Source organism: Mytilus californianus, unplaced genomic scaffold (genome assembly GCF_021869535.1).
Source record: "Mytilus californianus isolate M0D057914Y unplaced genomic scaffold, xbMytCali1.0.p SCAF_5, whole genome shotgun sequence".
Classification (NCBI taxonomy): Eukaryota; Metazoa; Mollusca; class Bivalvia; order Mytilida; family Mytilidae; genus Mytilus; species Mytilus californianus.
In genome coordinates this window covers 43,253,298-43,272,497 of record NW_026262701.1, presented here as the reverse complement: position 1 = coordinate 43,272,497, position 19,200 = coordinate 43,253,298, and the positions used below count along the sequence as shown (strand labels likewise).

The following is a 19,200-nucleotide window of genomic DNA, read 5'->3' as shown; positions in this document are numbered from 1 at the left end:
AAGCACTATTTTTTTTAAGCCCAACTTAAGATCAATACATGCTAAAACTGAAGCACAACTAAGATTAAAGCACAACTATAAATTAAACAAAACGAATGTAAAGCACAAATAAATGTAAAAGCATACATGTACCATAAAATTAAGCATATACTTATGTTGAAATGAACAGCACTATAACTTAAGTGGTTTTTTTTTTTTAAATATTAAGCTTATTCGGTTCCATTCCAAGATTGAAAAAAGGCTTTAGAGTTGGGAAACAAACCCAACTAATTTCACATGTTTCAACACCGAATTGGTATGGCCAAGTAGCAGCTGGAATTCCCAAACTTTTCTTACGAAACTGTGTTGATTTTACAAATCAGATAATATCAAACTTGCAGATAAAAAAAATCAACCTGCACTTTAATATCTGTAGCTGTACTTTTCCTTTGACTTCGGTATTTTTGTTATTTTACTTTTTGATAGAGTAGATCATTTTACAAAGCAGCGTATTGAAAAGTACAAAAAGAAACGATCTTGTCAAGTTCATAATAAATCTGTACAGAAATTTATGCAACAACAAAAACAAAAGGTCACAAACACCTCATGCTTGCTATTAACGAGGAAAAGAGGATTGATTCGTGACAGTGACAAGAAGAACATACCGATCCTTTGTCAGGCATCTGGTGCCTGATATTCTGAGATGGGTCTAGATCAGTCTGACACCTGCTGTAGACCCGCTTACCCGGCTGGATATTCGGTAACGGTAACTTACAATCAAGAATCCTTCGTTCAACATAAGCGTCCTTGTGACTAGTAAGCATCAACCATCCATCTAGGAAATCAGCATAATACTAGGAAACGGAAGTCATGGCATTTTATTTGAGATTTATTCCTGGACCAGTAGAACAGCGACTGGAATGTTGCAAGATAGAAATTGCATGTTCACAATCAAAATGGGTAAACTGAAATATCTTGATTGTCATAAAGTTAAGTTCTAAAGCGACTCATTCTGTAACCGTTATACTGATGTAAATGAAGATATTAATCAGACATTAGTGTGTCTGTAATATCATTAAATAATATATAGAGTTTGAATTGGGATCGATATGATCAACATAGTCACCAAATTTTAATGAGATAGTGATACAGCATCACCTTTTTAGAAAGAATATACCTACAACTTATCAATGAACATATATTATAGAAGTAACACGACGGGTGTCATATGTGGAGCAGGATATTTTAACCCTTCTGGAGCACCTGAAACCAAAACTGACCGGTTTTTTAATGGGGTTCGTTTTGCTACATTGTAAGTCATTAGTTGTCTATGTTGTGTTATGCAGCCTGTTGATTGGTTTTTGGTCGTTTTTCGTTTTTTCCGGTAATGGTATTGTCAGTTCGTTTTCGACTTATATGAGTGTGAATATACCTTTAATATATCCCGTCTCACTTCTACAGATATAGCTTCTTTTCGTTATTCTCAAAAGTCACTGATTAACTGGGATTCTAAAACGTACGAATGAAGGAACAACTTGCCTATTGAAGAAAACAAAAACCCACCCACTACACGTTGGAGGTAAAGAATCAAGCAATATTGAAAACTGATGTCAATTTCCTGCTTATATGCATGTTTCTAGATGAATGTAAAACTAAGTTTGCTTTGGTAGTTTATTCGAAGAAAATAACAAGGTTTTATTTATAGTTAAGGACGTTTTATAGCATATACGATTTAATTATTCAATTAAATCTGATCACAAAAAGATCCTTAATTGAAGAGTCAGTCAATCAACATATTTTTACTATGGCGTTTATGTTGAGTTATGCATAAAAGCAAAATCACAAATTCTGGTGAATTCAAGATTTAGTAAAATATTATAGGAGTAGCCACACTGAAATGTCGGTTTAACTGATGATGAAAGCTTTTGGTTTTCATGTTTTATTTAAATTACATTAATCAATTAACAATGTAATTGAAGTCATGGTCAGGCGAATCATGTCAGACAGCTAGAGATGTACACCTTATACAGTGATATCTAATAGACAAAATGCAGTCATGTCTGCTACCAGAGACATATATGTATTATATGTCTCTGCTGCTACTTAATATATAGACTAAGACCATCAAATTAAACACAAGAACAATAGACACATGCCAGGCAGATACTTCAGACCCTAAAGCAACTGTTTACACAAAGGCGGAAATCCAGTGTCTTGCCTACCAGTGTTAAAAGTGTAATGTTGACACGTAAAAATACGTAATCCCTTGATCAGTACATTACAGAAAAACGTAGAAGAAAAATCATCAAATTTTGTACATGGAGCCATCTATTGTTTTTAAAGAAGCTTCTGTCCAAGTTTTGTAAAATTCTAATAAGGTTTAATAAAGATATGGATATCTAAAAAAAAAAGGTTAAATCTAGATTGTATCTATATGTTTACTGTAAAATACAGAAAGATGTAAAAATTATATTTTTTAAAATTGTGCCATAGATGCTGTCTAGTCACGACGAGATACTGTGAAGTTTTGTAACACGCCTAGCTTGATTTCCTAGCTTGAAGAATCTCCTCAATTGCACTTTCAACTCTCAAAAGAGCATTTCAACCAGTTTAGAAATAAATATGAAATTGATGAAATAGTGTGCACTGAAAATCTGGTTTGAAAAAAAATCCTTGTATCCATTAAATAGTTTTTTTTTTTTTTAATTTGGAATTATAATACAATTAAATAGCTTTTTTATACAGGACAAATTATGTTTCAGCAGACAATTGACATTCTAATGGGAACCAACTGTGCTCCTCTTCTGCAAACTTCTTTCATTCAAATGAGTTGTACTTCATACAGGAGCTTCCCTTGAAAAATATGATTCAACCTTGACTTTACATCCCGCTATTTAGATGAGGTCCGGTCCTTCCACTCAATAATTCAATGTTTTGTGACTATGTTGATTGCAACTGGTTCATTAAAATGTAAATAAAGGATACTGCATACAGATAAATCTGTTTCATATCTTGACTCATATCTATAAATTAACATTGAAGGCTGGTTGATAACAAACATTACGACAATTAAGGTCTTAGAACTTAAGACTAGGTGATTTCAGCTTTCCATTTCAATGTTACAGTATTTCAGCATATAGAGTATATATCTCCTAGGATATATGACGATTTCCTTGATAGCAGATTACAATTTACAAGGAAGCTATTGAACCAATTGCAAAGTAGAGGTAATCTCTTCAAAAGTTAACTTTAACAGATGCCATCATGCTCTGGTTAACCCTTATAGGATATCTGTCTCACAAATGACCAAGGATATGTTCCATTTGTTATATTCACAATTCTGTCTTCTTTTCAATGATTGTGAAATCACCAAATACAATTTAGCATAGAAAATTTAACTTGCAATAAGTACCACTACCAGTGCTACCATTGGAGCAGGAACTATTTACCCTACCAGAGCACCTTAATTCATCATCAGTTTAGGGAACGAGTCGACCATTTAACTTCAAGGAGGGGTTTCAGTTTTTTCCTAAAAAAATATTCTGATCCCCAATTTGATGATAAAAATATTGTGGTCAAGCAGATGACAAAAATAATAATTTGATTTGATAGCGTCGAAAAACTAAAAAAAAAATATCTGACTCAGACATAAAACCATAACCCCCCCACTTGAAGTTAAATGGTTGCTCCCTTACAGTGGGGTTGTTTTGCTCTATATTTAGTATTTTGTACAATTTTTTTAAGACAACCATTTTTGTTTGTTTTTTGTTTTATTTTTTGCCACAATTTTGTCTAGTTTTTATTGGACTAATGGTTTTTGATTTCACCTTTGATATCTTCTACCTCTGTTTATAAGAAAAATACACATAGCAGTAAGATGATTTATTAAGTTAGATATACAAAAATGTTTTGCAATAATTTAAGGATATACCGTAGTAGTAGTACTATTCTTATTCTTGATTACACAGCACTCAGTTCTCATATCAGAAACAGTTTTCTGATTTAAATTCTAGCACTAAATGACACTCTTTTACACAATTATTTTCAAACATTCAGTGCATGGATTTATTTATTAATTTCATATAATAATATACTTAGGGAAAATCTTTCTAATATACTTGGTTCTGTAGTGTTAAGTCCTTTAAGATATTTTCCATTGTGACAAACTATTTTGCGTTTTCAAATGAACTCTCAATTTTGAAAATATTGCTTTTGAAAAACAACACAGGTCCCCAACATTATGATCTACTTAAATATTTTTAGTAATAAGAAAAAAACATTAAAGCAAGTGTATTTCTAAGCATGAAATAGTGAATTCTCAGTTTTGTCTATGTTTACAATGTTAAAAAAACAAAAAAACTTACTAACTTTTTAACAAGCTACATTTCCAAAATCAAGGTCCTTACAGATTGTTTAGTTAAACACAGTTTTACTACCCCTATTTAGTCTCCAAAATTTAACCATCTAGTACTGCTTATTATGTGCCTCTAGCAGAATAATTAGGTATAATCTTCAATATGAAGGGCTTAAAAGTAAGGTAAGATCCCTAGCACGTATTCTTTTTTAAAATATTTATAATAATCAAAATATGTTTTACTCCACAAAATTTATATTCTTGAACAGCAGTATAAATGGGCATAATAATATAAAACATAATTGCTGTAAATTTGCAATTATTTACACACACGATTAAAGCCAATAGTTACAATCTGCTCCAGCTACCAGTATACACAACAACGAAATTTGGCTAAAAGGTGCCCCTTTAATAGTGAGGATGCAATATTCCATATGATAACTCTGAAAACTGAGAAATCAATTAATTAAAAACCATGTGTACATTTCATCATTAATCTTTTTAGGGCACAAGGTTTTAGAAACTTTATGAAAAAAAAGTTGTCCGAGTATAAATAAGAAATCAATTTTGGTGTATTTGAAAATTAACTCTAATTTATTTTTGATTCTGCAGTAATTATTGCCTTGCTGTAGTGAAATAAAAGAACTACCAAATTTGGTCATGAATAATCTACATTTATTTTCCAAGGAAGGAAGTGGATTTGACAAAGAGGGGTGGAAGATATATACTATACAGTACTACAGACACTAGGGATATGTGTTCAGGTTTCCAATTGTGGGATTTGAAGAGTTTCCAATAATGTTATTTTCTACATCAAACACTGTTAGCTATAGCTTTGAACATTAATTTCTTTACACCAGCATCCTAATTGATTTGTAATGACTATCAAAAAAAAATATATAAGAAAATTATTGCTACAATAGTCTTCATTAAATTCATATTGAGTTTGTATAAAAATATTAATATAATTAGTAAGTATAATCAATCACATTTTCATTTTAATGCTTTTATCTATAAGGACAAAGGTTGAAAATTACGTCTTTTATGACATCAAATGAATAATTTATAGCATACATATTTATTCTTCAAACAAAGTTAGATCTCTATTTTAAAATACATTTTTCATGTTTTAGATATTGATACATGTCATAGAAAAGTGTCCTTTTTATCAAATAGACAAACATTTCTTGAATTTCATCTCTTACAAGATATTTGAAAAATTAATAAAATAATTAATCTTAGAATAATATTTTGTTACTCATATGAAATAATAAATATTGTAAATGAAAGCAGTCCTTTAAACTAGAAGGATTACACTAAATAATTGTGTAGTGTCAATAAAAATTAAATAACTTGCAAGTAAACAAATTACACAAAACTACACAACTGCACCAATGATGACAGTCAGTTAAAGACACAATTACACAGAAATATATAAAAATTAAACAGTTTCCTAAAAAAAATGTGCTTATATACCGCAGTATTACACAAGACAATGTCTTTGTATATGTTTCAGACATAGGTTATAACTATGATTTGAGGTTGAACACAAGTGTAAGAAATTGTTCGTAGCCAATCTGGATCCAGCCATCTTGGTCTGTATCATAGGCACGGAAAGCACTTGTTAAAGTCTGAAATAGACAAGCAATACATTATTAAAAACAACTGACCATGCTGACTCTAATAACAATATAAAGGTATACAGAATAAAATGCTCCGCTGGGGCGCAGCTTGATACGACCGCAGAGGTCGAACCCTGAACAGTTGGGGCAAGTATGGACACAACATTCAAGCTTGATACAGCACTGAATTTGGATTGTAATTAAATATTTGACACAGCATAGGTTTCTGACACAGAATGAAAGTGGTCTAAGAACTTAAAAATTTTCAATTTACCTATTCATACATGTGATGGACTGTGAAACTCAGATCAGGAGATTGGGAAATTTTGGTCAGGAGATTAGGACTCAGATCAGGAGGTTTTTAATCGACATTAATTTTGTTGTAAATGTAACCTTGTGCTGTAAAAATGGTCTTTTAAAGTGTGTTTTCTTCAACTTTCCATCCAATTTATTATGTTTATAGTACCCTTGTACTTATAAAGTTTCTCCATCTTTATATTCTACATGTTCAATCTAACATTGTTTTTTTTCAGTATGTTCTTTAAATTTTTTACTTCATATTCTATAAAACAATCATTGCAACCAGAACATTTGTTTAACTATCTGCAAATAGTTTTTTTTTTTGTTTTTTTTTTCTCTTGCAAATAGTTTTCATTTGCAAACTCAGAAATTCATTCTGTCTGTAAAATAAGGGTCATAGTTATTATATAAATTTCAATTTAAGCCTTGAAAGGAAGTATAGAATCCTCAAATAATTTTCAAATTATTATTTTTTTATTTGTCCTAAGACATTTAAAATCATTTAATTACCATCCTTTTATGATTATTTGTTCAATTTATATTTTATTTATATTCTTTTAAAAATTTTCATTATTAAAAGGAAAGTAACTTAAAACAGGATAAATCAAGGGAAGTAACCCAATAAATACACAGTTTTTGTTACACAACGGCAGTTAGCCTGAGGTAAAAATCGTTGATTACCAGTATGTTTGACACCCAAGCTGACAAGTGAAGCCATATAATTATGCATGTTAATTGATTTACAGGTAAAATATAACTTCAGGTAATGTCAGTTACACCAGATGCCTGAGATGATATGTTGGGCAGAAATTTTTCATTCATGAAAAATTTCATACTGATACACGGGGTTTTTTCCTCTTCAACGGGAGGTCGGGAGGAGACCCCTGAAAACGGGATTATTGTTCTCCCGTCGGGAGGTTCACATGTATGCCTATTCAAACCATATCATTATTATTTGCTTTTATCAGTCAGGGGTACTACTTAAACAAGTGATTTCAGAATCACTCCCTCGAGTGATTTTGGCTGTGAAATATTAAAAATTTTCACACAGACTTTTTAAAATCACTGAAACTAGTAATTTTAGAAGTTAAAATGTAATCACTTTACTAAGTGTTTATAACATTTTCTTGATATTTTTCCCACAAGCTTGATTTTTTTATTGGTAAAAAGACAACAATTTCATTGAAAAAACAACTATGTATATGCAGAAATTGTTGTTTGCTTGATAAGCCTGACACTTTTACAGTTTTTTTTAAATATGCAAAAACTGGAATAGTTTGTAGATCAGGTCATAACCTTGAAGTAGATCATTCTAACTCTAAAGAAAACCAATCAGGTTACCTAATATTGTTGATCTTTGTCTGATAGTAAGAGTAGTTAATGAATTTTTGATTATAGAAAAATTCCCAAGGGTACTTGTAAAAGCTTTAGCGCACTAACTTACTGCCCAAGCGCACTGGTGAAATTAATATACAAAGAAAAGGGGATAATTGATTTATGTAGGAAAATTATAGAAAAGATTGTGAAAATATGGAAAATCAATGAAATTAGCATTTGAAGATCAAAGAAAACACTAAAATCACTTAAATAGGTGATAACTGAATTTATCAAATCACTGAAATAAGTGATGATGAAATCACTTGTTTAAGTAGCACCCCTGACTGTTTATATATAAATCAGAAATAACCAATTTAAAATGGAAAATGTTAAAGAAAAAAAAGGAAAAAAAAAATCCCCCCCCCCCAATTTTTTGAACCCCCTTATGATTCATCACCCCCAAACTCAATCCCAGCTTTCCCTTTGTGGTATGGTACCTTGCAGTACAATTTCAGAGAGATTCATACACTTGAACACAAGTTATTGTCTGGAAACTAGAAAAATGCTTGTTTTTTGGCCCCTTTTTGGCCCCAAATTCCTAACCGTTTACGGCAATTACCCCCAAACTCAATTCCAGCTTTCCCTTTGTGATATGGAACCTTGCAGTATAATTTCATAAAGATCCATACACTTACACACAAGTTATTGTCCTGAAACTAGAAAAATGAATGTTTTTTTTGCCCTTTTATGGCCCCTAATTACTAAAATTTTGAGGGAAAAACCCTCAAAATCAATCCCAGCCTTCCCTTTGTGGTATGGTACCTTGCAGTACAATTTCAGAGAGATCCATACACTTGAACACAAGTTATTGTCTGGAAACTAGAAAAATGCTTATTTTTTGCCCCTTTTTGGCCCCTTATTCCTAAACTTTTTGGGCAATTACCCCCAAACTCAATTCCAGCTTTCCCTTTGTGATATGGAACCTTGTAGTACAATTTCATAAAGATCCATAAACTTACAAACAAGTTATTGTCATGAAACTAGAAAAATGCTTGTTTTTTGCCCCTTTTTGGCCCCTAATTCCTAAAATTTGGAGGCAATTACCCCCAAAATCAATCCCAGCATTCCCTTTGTGATATGGAACCTTGTGGTACAATGTCAGAGAGATCCATACACTTACACACAAGTTATGTCTGGAAGTTACAAAAATGCTTATTTTTGGCCCCTTTTGGCCCCTTATTCCTTAACTGTTAGTACCATAACCTCCAAAATCAATCCCCACCTTCCTTTTGTGGTATTGAACCTTATGGTAAAATTTCATTGAGATCCATTCACTTAAACTAAAGTTAGAGTGCGAAAACTAATGTGTCTTCGGACGACGACGCCGGACGACGACGACGACAACGCCAACGTCTTACCAATATACAAAAATTTTTTTGCGGTCGTATAAAAATACAATATATAATGATACAGTTGTGAAGTAACAATCATAGAAAAAATGTTTACATAAAACATTTCAATACATTTTGTTGTATATGGTATTTGTAAAGATTAAGAAAATTATTTCAAGGATGTAGACCTAAATCATATTAATGAATCTAGTACCCAAACTGATACATAAAACATCATAACAAATATTAAAATGTTATACTAAAACATAACTTTTAAGGGTAGTTATCAAAGGGCAAAACCAAATTCTGTAAATTTTTCAATTTTCTTATTATAACCATCATAACCTTAAACCTTAACATTGTTGCTTTCCAAATAACTTAAAGTTGCATATAAAGAGAAAAATATGTAAGTTAAAACAGAACTGTGAATTAACCTACAACATGTCACCTCCCTTTACACAAGTAGTACTGTGATGGTGTTCCTTTATGCACATCCCCAAGTGGTGTTTTACAATTGTGTAAAGTTTCATCAATATCTTACCAGCTGTTGAGATGATTCGCTTAAGAGAGTCTATTACTCCATATTGCAATATTGAAGTATGTAATAGTTTTACCTCCCCTTAAAAATATAGGACCAGGATTATATTCCTTTATCAATATCTGTTAAGCCGATTAGGAGGAGTTGCACTTACAAGGCACATGGACAGATGGATGGATATACCAACATACTGGGAGATCGCTATAAACCTCTCAAATTTTTTTGTTTACATGGGGTTTAACTACAGAATAAATTAAAAAATTTACTTTTTAAAAAATTTATATACAGTAATTGATGAGTACTGTAAATTCCCTTATTATTGCTTGCATTTATTGAAGAATGGACAAAAATGAGAAATTAATTATTGCGATGTCAGGAAAATCTGCATACAGATAAATGTATCAAATATCAGAATGCTAGTTCTTATTATTGCGATACCCACCCAGTTGCAATTTCGCATTAATAAAACCTGACAATAATTTCTGAGTTAACAGTACATAATATGATTGCTACATCCTGGTTGAAATTTGGTATACATTGGATGTTATGAAAAAAATCTGCTTTACTGATCAATGTCTTTCCAGGTTTTGCCACTTTTTAATTTAAAACCCTTACCTGCATGACTACACAGCATTGTACAAAATCATCAAATGCTATTGTTCCTCTACCCTGTCTGTCAAACTTCACTACCAATATATCAAAAAATCTGTCTGATAATCTATACCCTACAAAAATATATAAAGCAATGATAACATGTTACAAGTGTTATCACAAGACTGTCTATGAACTTTGATGACATTTATACTTTGGACTGGAAATTCATAAACATGATAAAGTCATTTGCAGGACTTGTGAATAAATTTTGACCAGATGGGGACTGGAGAAGGTAAACAGATGTCTTCTACCATTAAATCTCCAATTGATGCTGGCAGCATTTCCAAAACTGGAATGTTGAACATGTTTGATTTCATTATGGCAGCTAACTCCAGGTTTGGATTTGATATTATACTTCCTCATCTATATGCTTTCCTCGCATTATATTATAAAAATGTATTTCCCCCTTAACATGTATACAGAGTAGTTTCTTAAGACAAATAAATAAGATAAAAGCCATTATTTTGTCTCTGAAATTGCAAAAATTTCAAATCCTTCAAAAACTTTGTTTGTTCTACATATAAATAAGATGATTGATAAATTGAAATAATCAGTTATCTATTATTTTGTAGATAATTTAATGTAGATTTACCATTATAATAAGTTTCAGTGGGATAAACAAACGGGAATTGAAATATAACGAAAGCAAGTTGGGTACCTTGTGTTATATTAAGGTATGTAGGGTTTTTTTCAGAGACAAGTGCCTGTACTTCCAGATTCATTTCCTGTCAGAAGAACATTGAAAATATCTAATTGTGCATGGTTTTGACAAAATTTTCATGAATATTCCTATCTGATTTGCCGGTATATTCTTGTATCCAATATTCATATACACAAAAAATGTACATTAAACATGTACATGATGTAGGAAAGGTCTCACTGTTTTGAAATAATTTATTACTATAGCCTAAATATTTGTTTAGCCAATATCTGATTAGGTGGAGTCTTTTGTACTAATACAGGACAGACTAATGTCTTGTGAACATCTGATGCATGTGTTTCATAGATTTTGTAGTGGCCAAAAAGTTGCATTATCATTCCTCCTGTTAACAGTAATCTAATTATCTATATGTGGTACCAACACCCATAGTTTTGCCCATTCTACTATGCTTATAAATTCATTTTTGATGGAAAGATGGTGAGATTTACCACTTGGTTAACAGTAACAGGAGCAATGTGAATTGTCGATGTTCATAAACATGTATAAATAGATTTATGTTTAATTTAAGAACTAAATCAATATCTGAAGTCTTACCAAATCCAGTAAGAGCTGTTTTTAATTCATTTTTATCAATAGTTCCAGAGTTATCCCTGTCATAAGTACGGAAGCAATTCTGCCAATCTGTTACAAACTTCCATAATTGTTGGAACTCCTGGAAGCTTATGGTTCCAGAACGATCTCTGTCAAACATTCCTAGAAAAAATTAACAGAGTTATGACTACAAAGAGCACGTATCTCAATAACTAAGTGTTTTGTTTCTTATTCGATCCTATATCAGTTTTTCCCTCAGAAAATATTGAAGTCACAAAAAATGAAGAATCTCAACTATTTTAAGTTTCATCATGTTCATACATAGAAGCCCAATGCCACATATTTCCCTGAGAACATTAGAAGGTAGATAGATTTTTTGAGTTAAATGATGCTTTTTGTTTACATTGTATTCTTCAATTATACAACATTAAATTCTATATACTCAGGTGCAGATCCAGGATTTAGCATGGGTAGACACATTTTGAATAAATAAAAAACAATTTTAAAACAGTTCCTTGTTTAAGCAGGTTAAATTTGGTTTCTGGCTTTCATGGTTGTAAACAGTCTTTTACCTATCATTAGACGAACTGTTTCTGGATTAAATGGTGTCCATGTTCCTAAAAAATAAATGTTAATAATATGATACATGTATATTTAACATTAAAATTGTCATTGAGTAATGCACCAAAAGTCAATGTTTTACACAATAAACAGATTGATTTGTCATGTTTGTATTACTGTAAATTTTTCTTGTTACATTTTAATATCAACAATGATCTGGTATACATAGTGAACAACAAAAGAAAGGCACAATATGATTTCTGTTGGCCTTGCTCGCTAGAGAATTAACTAAAATAATTTTAAAAGTAAGTTTCAAGTATTTGTACACTTTATAATTTATAAACTGTTGGTTTTTGATATAATGATTTTGCTTCAACAAATAAAAATGGCTGCCTTTCTAAATGTGTCTTGTATCTTCGCTTTAACGTAAAAAAAGTACTGACTTTTCTGACAAGACGAAATAATTCTCTTGTGTCATGCTCTATGCTCATTTTAACATTGGCAGGCATTATATATGTCAACTCTTAACACCTCACAAATGTTCTTCATATAAAGAAATTGACAAATATTATGCCAACCCATGTTCAATTGAGCATAGAGCATGATTGAAAGAATTATTTCTGGACTTTTTTCCATCTCAATCTTAAATACAAATTAAGTTAAAACAATCGTGTCCTAAAATGGAAAGAAAAATGTGTTGGTTAGTTGATGTGTTTCTAGTTTTGTTCACCATGTTCACTATCTACATTTTGTAGCTGTGCTTACCTGTGATATTTTTATATAATAAAAAAATATATAAGCTGATGAAGTTCATTTAGAAAATTATAAGATTCATAATAAAAAAGTACATATGTATCAATCGTCTATTAGAAAGGAGCCAATCTGATTAAAATTTAATTTTGAAAGAAATTGGAAAAAAGCTAAACTTAAATAAGTTTGAAGTACCATCATGACCATAGCACTAAAATAAGCTTAAAGGCATAGACACAAGCCAATAAAAACTGAATAGAAAATAAAAACAGAGGCACAAGTGTAGTGGTTGTGTACTCATGCAAGATGTATTCAATGTGCCTAGATTTATATATTAATTTTGAATCCTTGTCAATAATAAAAAGTTCTAAATAATCATTTAAAGAATTTATGATTAATTTTTAAAAACTATAATTATGAATTTATAATATTTTCCTATATTTCCTGTCACACAGATCTTACCATTAGAGAGAGCTTGTTGAAGCTCATTTCCTGATATTGAGCCACTTCTGTCTTTATCTATCCTAATAAAAGGATAAAAAAAAATCCTATTTAATATCTTCCTATTCAGAAACTGAATTACGCCCAGGTTTATCATGTTTATACATATTACACGAGGTGGACAGTTTTTGCATTACAAGTAAAATTCATTTGGAAATAATCAAATGTTCAAACGGATCTGTGAAAATCATGCACAATATTTCGAAAAAAAGCCAATATTTCTTATTCCAAAAATTCAACAAAAAACAAGATAAATTTTTGGTAGACATGATACCAGTAAATAAAATAAAAATAAAAATGTGTAACAAAAATATTTATAGATTAAACACAGCAATTTGAAAGATGAAATCTAACTTCCATGAAAAACCTGTCCACAGACATAAGAAAGCTACATGTACATTTTACATGCAAAAATTCATAACTTCCAGTTTACTACATGCATATATCTAAAGCTGTCAGTGGATTAATTCTCAGTAAACAATTTGGAGCAAAGTAACTAGCTTTACGTTTCTGTACAATATCTTGAATATTTAATTCAGGAACTGGAAAAAAAAACATCAGAAATTATTTTACAACTGCTCCTATTCAAAGGATTTTTATTGACTTATTCATTCATTTAATAGATTTAAATATATTTTGACAGGGGAGATAATTGACTAGTATATGAGAATGACTTCTGACAACTTTTCTATGACCTGTTAAACTGTAAATTATGAAAAAGACTTCACTGGGCTACATTAGGGCAGCTAGTGCAATCACAAGGTTGGAAATACCAACCACTTACCATTGGACAGAGCAGAGCTTAGTTCATTAGCACTTATTTGACCACTTTTGTCTTTATCGACTCTAAAACAAATAAAATATTCATTTAACATTTTAAAATGCTAATATCACAATCTGCACTGGCCATAACATGCATTTTAATAGTTTTCTTACCTTTGTATTCTGTAATCATTTTTTTCATACATAATAATTTCATCGTTCTATCACCTGAGATTTAATGTTGATAGAAGATAAACACAAAACACATTTACTGTGTAATTACTTTCTTGGGCACCAGTTGTGTTCTATATTGTTTTTAAACATGTTCACTAGTCAGTCAAGATTTTGAATAATTTTGCCATTTTACTATCATGACTATGTTTCCTGAATTTACTGTCATTTCATCTGTATTACATACTATATAAATGTAGGTTGTACTTTGTAAATACAGCTGTTTCACAAACCAAGCCTCTTTTGGGGAGACACTTAATATTCATATATTTTGTTTTATTTACCGGCAGGCAGTTATATTAAAATAGTGTCATGACTGTTTCTCAGATATGATCTCCATGTTAAATAGCGGTCAAATTGAGTTCTCAGGAAGACTCAAAGTAAAGCGAGGGGTAGTACAGAATTTCGATTTAAGTTTAAACTCTTAGAAGTTTGAGGCATAGAAATGTGGAAAATATGCCACATGCACAGACCTAAGTTTTGACCTTTGCAAAAATTAGTAGTGCATGTGACCTTTCCATTCTAAGATATAATTTTTTACGAAACTTCATGGTAAAATTGGCACAGTTTTAGCCATAATAGGTGTTCCTATGGGAAATTGCATTCACTATATTTACAGAAGTGCAACCTATAACATGCTTAACTCATGAAAAGGGTATATCTTAACCCAAAACAGCATTGTTTTATTAAAATACATATGCACTGTACATTTAACGTATAATTCTAAACAAGAGTGCACACGCTGAAATATATCGCCTTCTTTACTGATCATTGATTTTATGTTGATAGTCCTAAATTTAAAGCTTTACTAAAACTATCACATAAACTTAACATGATCCAAGAAAATGAGGTCAAGGTCAGATGAACCATGGCAGACAGACATGTACACCTTACAATCATAACATGCTTTAAATATAGTCGACCTATTGCATGTAGTATCTAAGAAACAAACTAAACCAGGAAAACTAAAGATTGACCAATGAACCATGAAAATGAGGTCAAGGTAGGATGATAATTGCCAGACAGGCATATACACCTTACAATCATTCCATACACCAAATGTAGTTGACCTATTGCTTATAGTATTAGAAAAACAGACCAAAAAACAAAAAATTAACATTGAGCAATGAACCGTAAAAATGAGGTCAAGGTCAAATAAAACATGCCAGACAGACATGTACATCATAAAATATATTCATATACCAAATAAAGTTGACCTATTGCATACAGTATTAGAAAAACAGACCAAAACACAAAAACTTAACTTTAACCATGTGCACTAAACCATGAAAATGAGGTCAAGGTCAGATGACACCTGCCAGTTGGACATATACACCTTACAATCATTCCATACACCAAATATAGTAGACCTATTGCCTATAGTATCTGAGATATGGACTTTTCCATGAAAACTTAACCTTTTTCATTGATCCAAGAAATGAGGTTATAAAGGTCAAGAGAAAACTGTCTGACTGGCATGAGGACCTTGCAAGGTACACACATACCAAATATAGTTATCCTATAACTCCGCTGCCGGATAACTATCCCTATGTCAAGGTTTCTGCGACAGAAGTCGCAGGCTCGACAAAAATTGGGGTCAGTTTGGTAACCAGAAAAACACATTTTTTAGGGTTCTATTCTGATTTTACAGTGCCATATACAATTGGAAGCACCATCAGGCAAATTCAGGTTTCCTTATCAAACTTTCAGTAGGTTGAGAAATATCACAGGTGAGAGAGAAAACAATATTGCCTCCTGAAATGATAGCATTATATGGGGACTAAGAAAAACAATCAAATAAGAAAAAAAAAAAAAACTTATGAAAGTTCTCAAAATCGTTAACTTTTTCTAACTTTTTCAGTTTCCCACATTTGCTCAGAAATCTTTTCTGTATTGTTCTCTCTTCCGGTCTCGTTTGTCACAGGACATTGAGTAAAATATAGGGAGGAGCATCATATTGTTTCCCGCAAATTTGTTGTTTTTGATTAAAACCATGAAAACTACAATATTACTGTTTTATTCCTCTCCTAGCATGTCTAGAATTTCGTTGAATTCTTGGGAAAATCCTTTCAGCAATGTTGTTGACATCTCAATAAACAATGAGTCACCATCTATCTTTAGGTTATGTGGCACTCATTTTCCTTTTTTTAAGGCCAAGAGTGTTATTTTTTAAATTCTGTATGTGAGCAGATTTTTTAAGATCAGAAAATGATTTGATGTGTTTTGATAATCACATGAATCAATGATAATTGATATAAGAAGATGTGGTATGAGTGCCAATGAGACAACAACAAGACATGCCGATTATTGGCTCGTAAAAGTGATTTAATCCTGAGCCAATGAATGCAAATTGAATGAAAAAATACTTTAAAGCATTAATGACATTATGACATCGTTACAGTTATCTTAAACGTGTTTAAGGTGTTTAATTCTGGATTTTCCAATTGACCATTGAAAGTCACGTGTAAAAATTAGAATAATTGTTGTAGGGAGAATAAAAAAGTTAGTATGTCCCAATTTCTCTTTGTATCGAGATATTCATCAGTCAGGCGAATTACTTATATATAATTAAATGAATGATTTCTAAATCACTGATTCAAGTAATATTTGTTCACAAATGTTAGAAGTAAGAGTTGTCTTTCTTTAATAATCACCTATTTAAGTAGTACAAATAAATCACTAGACTAAGTGATTTAATTTTATTGTAGCTTTTAATATACATTACTAATGATCCAGGGACTAATTATGGTGCAAAAATTATCAGAATCAACATCTGTGTTTATAGGATGACTGGTCATGTCAGGTGATTACCTTGTACTGAATCTGGGATAATGACATGAAAATCACTTGTTTAAGTATCATACTTCTATTTTCTTCCAAAAAATCACTTCTCTGAGTATCAAATTACCTCTTTTTTCTTCCAAAAAATCACTTCTTTAAGTATTATTATTTTAATTACCCCCACTAATTTCAACACCCCAGAACAGTGACATTTTGATATTTACATTCACAGTGGATAATATTTGCTCCAAGGTTGTGATTTTATCTTCTTAGGGTAACGAACTTCAAATCATCGAGGATATCTCAAATAAATATCTCCCAATGTAAAATAAAATATTTGGTGCAAAATTGACTAACCAAATGCAGAAATGACTTTAATTAGCCTTTCACCGTGCTGAATTGACCAGGTACCAATTTGGCTTGTTTGTACCCAAACCTAGGACATGTAGGAGGGTTTCATTGGGGGGTACTGATCCCGGATCCCACTTCCTGTTTTGTCAGATTCCTGTATCCTGCTTACGATATGTCATGTATGTCAGGGCTGCCAAGTCTCACGCAATTAGCATGAGACTCACGCATTTTCGTGCATATTTGGCGGCATTTTCCTTTGATCTATTGTTTTTTCTCTTTAATCTTTACAATTTTGGCCAAATCTCACGCATTTGCTTCATGAAAACTTGGCAGTTAACTGCTATGGAATTATAGTTATCTCGTACCATTGTAAACTCGTACCAATGTCAACTCGTACCACTAAAAAAGAACTCGTACCAATGCAAACTCGTACCACGGTAAATTCATACCATTGTAAACTCGTACCAACTTATTTAAATGCATTCAAATGGTGTTTAATGATGAATATATACTTTAATTTCACTCGATACCTCTTAAGTCTGTAAAATGTATATAATTTGAAATTACAATGACCAATTTGTTGCCATTTAGAACATACATCACACTCTATTGCTTCTTGTCGGGGTCTAACCAGAGAGTGGCACCATATACAATTGTCGTCTTCCATTGTGGTTATGAGAAACCTCACAAACATGCCCCATTTTATGAGGAAAGTGAGCTTTGAGACAACTCATGTCAGCTTATGTTTTGATAATCAGGAATTTCATTTAATAATAAACATTATACATTTAATTCCAAGCTGTTAAATAATATAACAACAATCAAAATTTAATAATATGATTAAACAAGTTGATTTTTGTCTAAGTTTTCATTAAAATCTGGTATAAAATTCAAAGATATTTTAATTTTTTGTATAAAGCTTAAAAAAAAATAATCATAAAATAAAATCTAGTATAAAATTCAAGTAATTCAACTTTTTTTATTAAGTTTACCAAAAAAAAAAATCATAAAACATTCGTATTTTTGAATATATTTTTAATGGTACGAGTTCTGATTTGTACGACTTCCCAGTGGTACGAGTTCACGTTGGTACAAGTTAACTTTTTTGGTACGAGTTTACGTGGTACGAGTTTACAATGGTACGAGTTAACTTGCTTCCCTGCTATGTACGTAAGCAGTTCTCATTTTTTTGTAATCTCCCGTGTCCCGCTACACTTCATTCCCTGTTTTCACGGCACAATAATTTGACTTTCACGTGTCACGCTTACAAAAAATCAGCAATCCTGCGTCACGCTTACAATAAATCGGCAATCCCGCGTCACGCTTAGACCCCAATGAGACCCACACCTAGAGTAGAGAGCCATATCCATGATATCAGATTGACAGAAAACACTCTGGACTCAAAGTCCAAAAAAATAGTAAGGACTAGCAATATGAAGTGGTTTTAACAAAGACTTCAACGCATACCAGAATAATGAATAAGTATGAGTTAATGGAGGGTAAAGGGATTTCGAAATAATAAGGTTGAGTCACGTAAAATTATGTGACAGTGCAGTGTGATTTGTAAGTTATTACTATCAGTTAGATTTAAAATAACCTTTGAAAGACGCCCCATAGAAAATTAGGATCATTCTGTGAAGGTTGAGCACCCGGTTGATTATAATATCCTGCAGGAGGCTGCTGTTGTTGACCGTAATAAGCCATTCCCAAAATATTTTACAATTTTTTCTTGTTCCGTATTGTGATTTTGGTCAGTGTCGAAATATTTTTCCTAAAAGTTAACTAATATTTTATTTTGATAAACACATCATTGACGCTAATAATAAAACTTCGAGCTTTTTGGAGATCTTTTTTAT

General features: G+C 31.5%; 1 protein-coding gene across 2 annotated transcripts; it reads right to left on the bottom strand.

Annotated features, from left to right (window-relative positions):
- Window positions 1–3,846: 3,846 nt before the first annotated feature.
- On the bottom strand, window positions 3,847–19,120 carry LOC127702231 (programmed cell death protein 6-like). 2 transcript variants are annotated; one of them, XM_052206342.1, is made up of 6 exons: window positions 18,942–19,120; window positions 14,004–14,065; window positions 11,980–12,024; window positions 11,411–11,569; window positions 10,117–10,226; window positions 3,847–5,964 (listed from the first exon to the last, which is right to left on the bottom strand). In XM_052206342.1, the coding sequence occupies exons 1-6, from the start codon at window positions 19,046–19,048 to the stop codon at window positions 5,863–5,865; spliced, it is 585 nt and encodes a 194-aa protein (XP_052062302.1). In that variant the 5' UTR covers window positions 19,049–19,120; the 3' UTR covers window positions 3,847–5,862. The 2 variants fall into 2 exon arrangements, with proteins under 2 accessions (XP_052062302.1, XP_052062303.1); XM_052206343.1 differs by lacking the exon at window positions 14,004–14,065 and adding an exon at window positions 13,181–13,242.
- Between the last annotated feature and the right edge of the window lie 80 nt (window positions 19,121–19,200).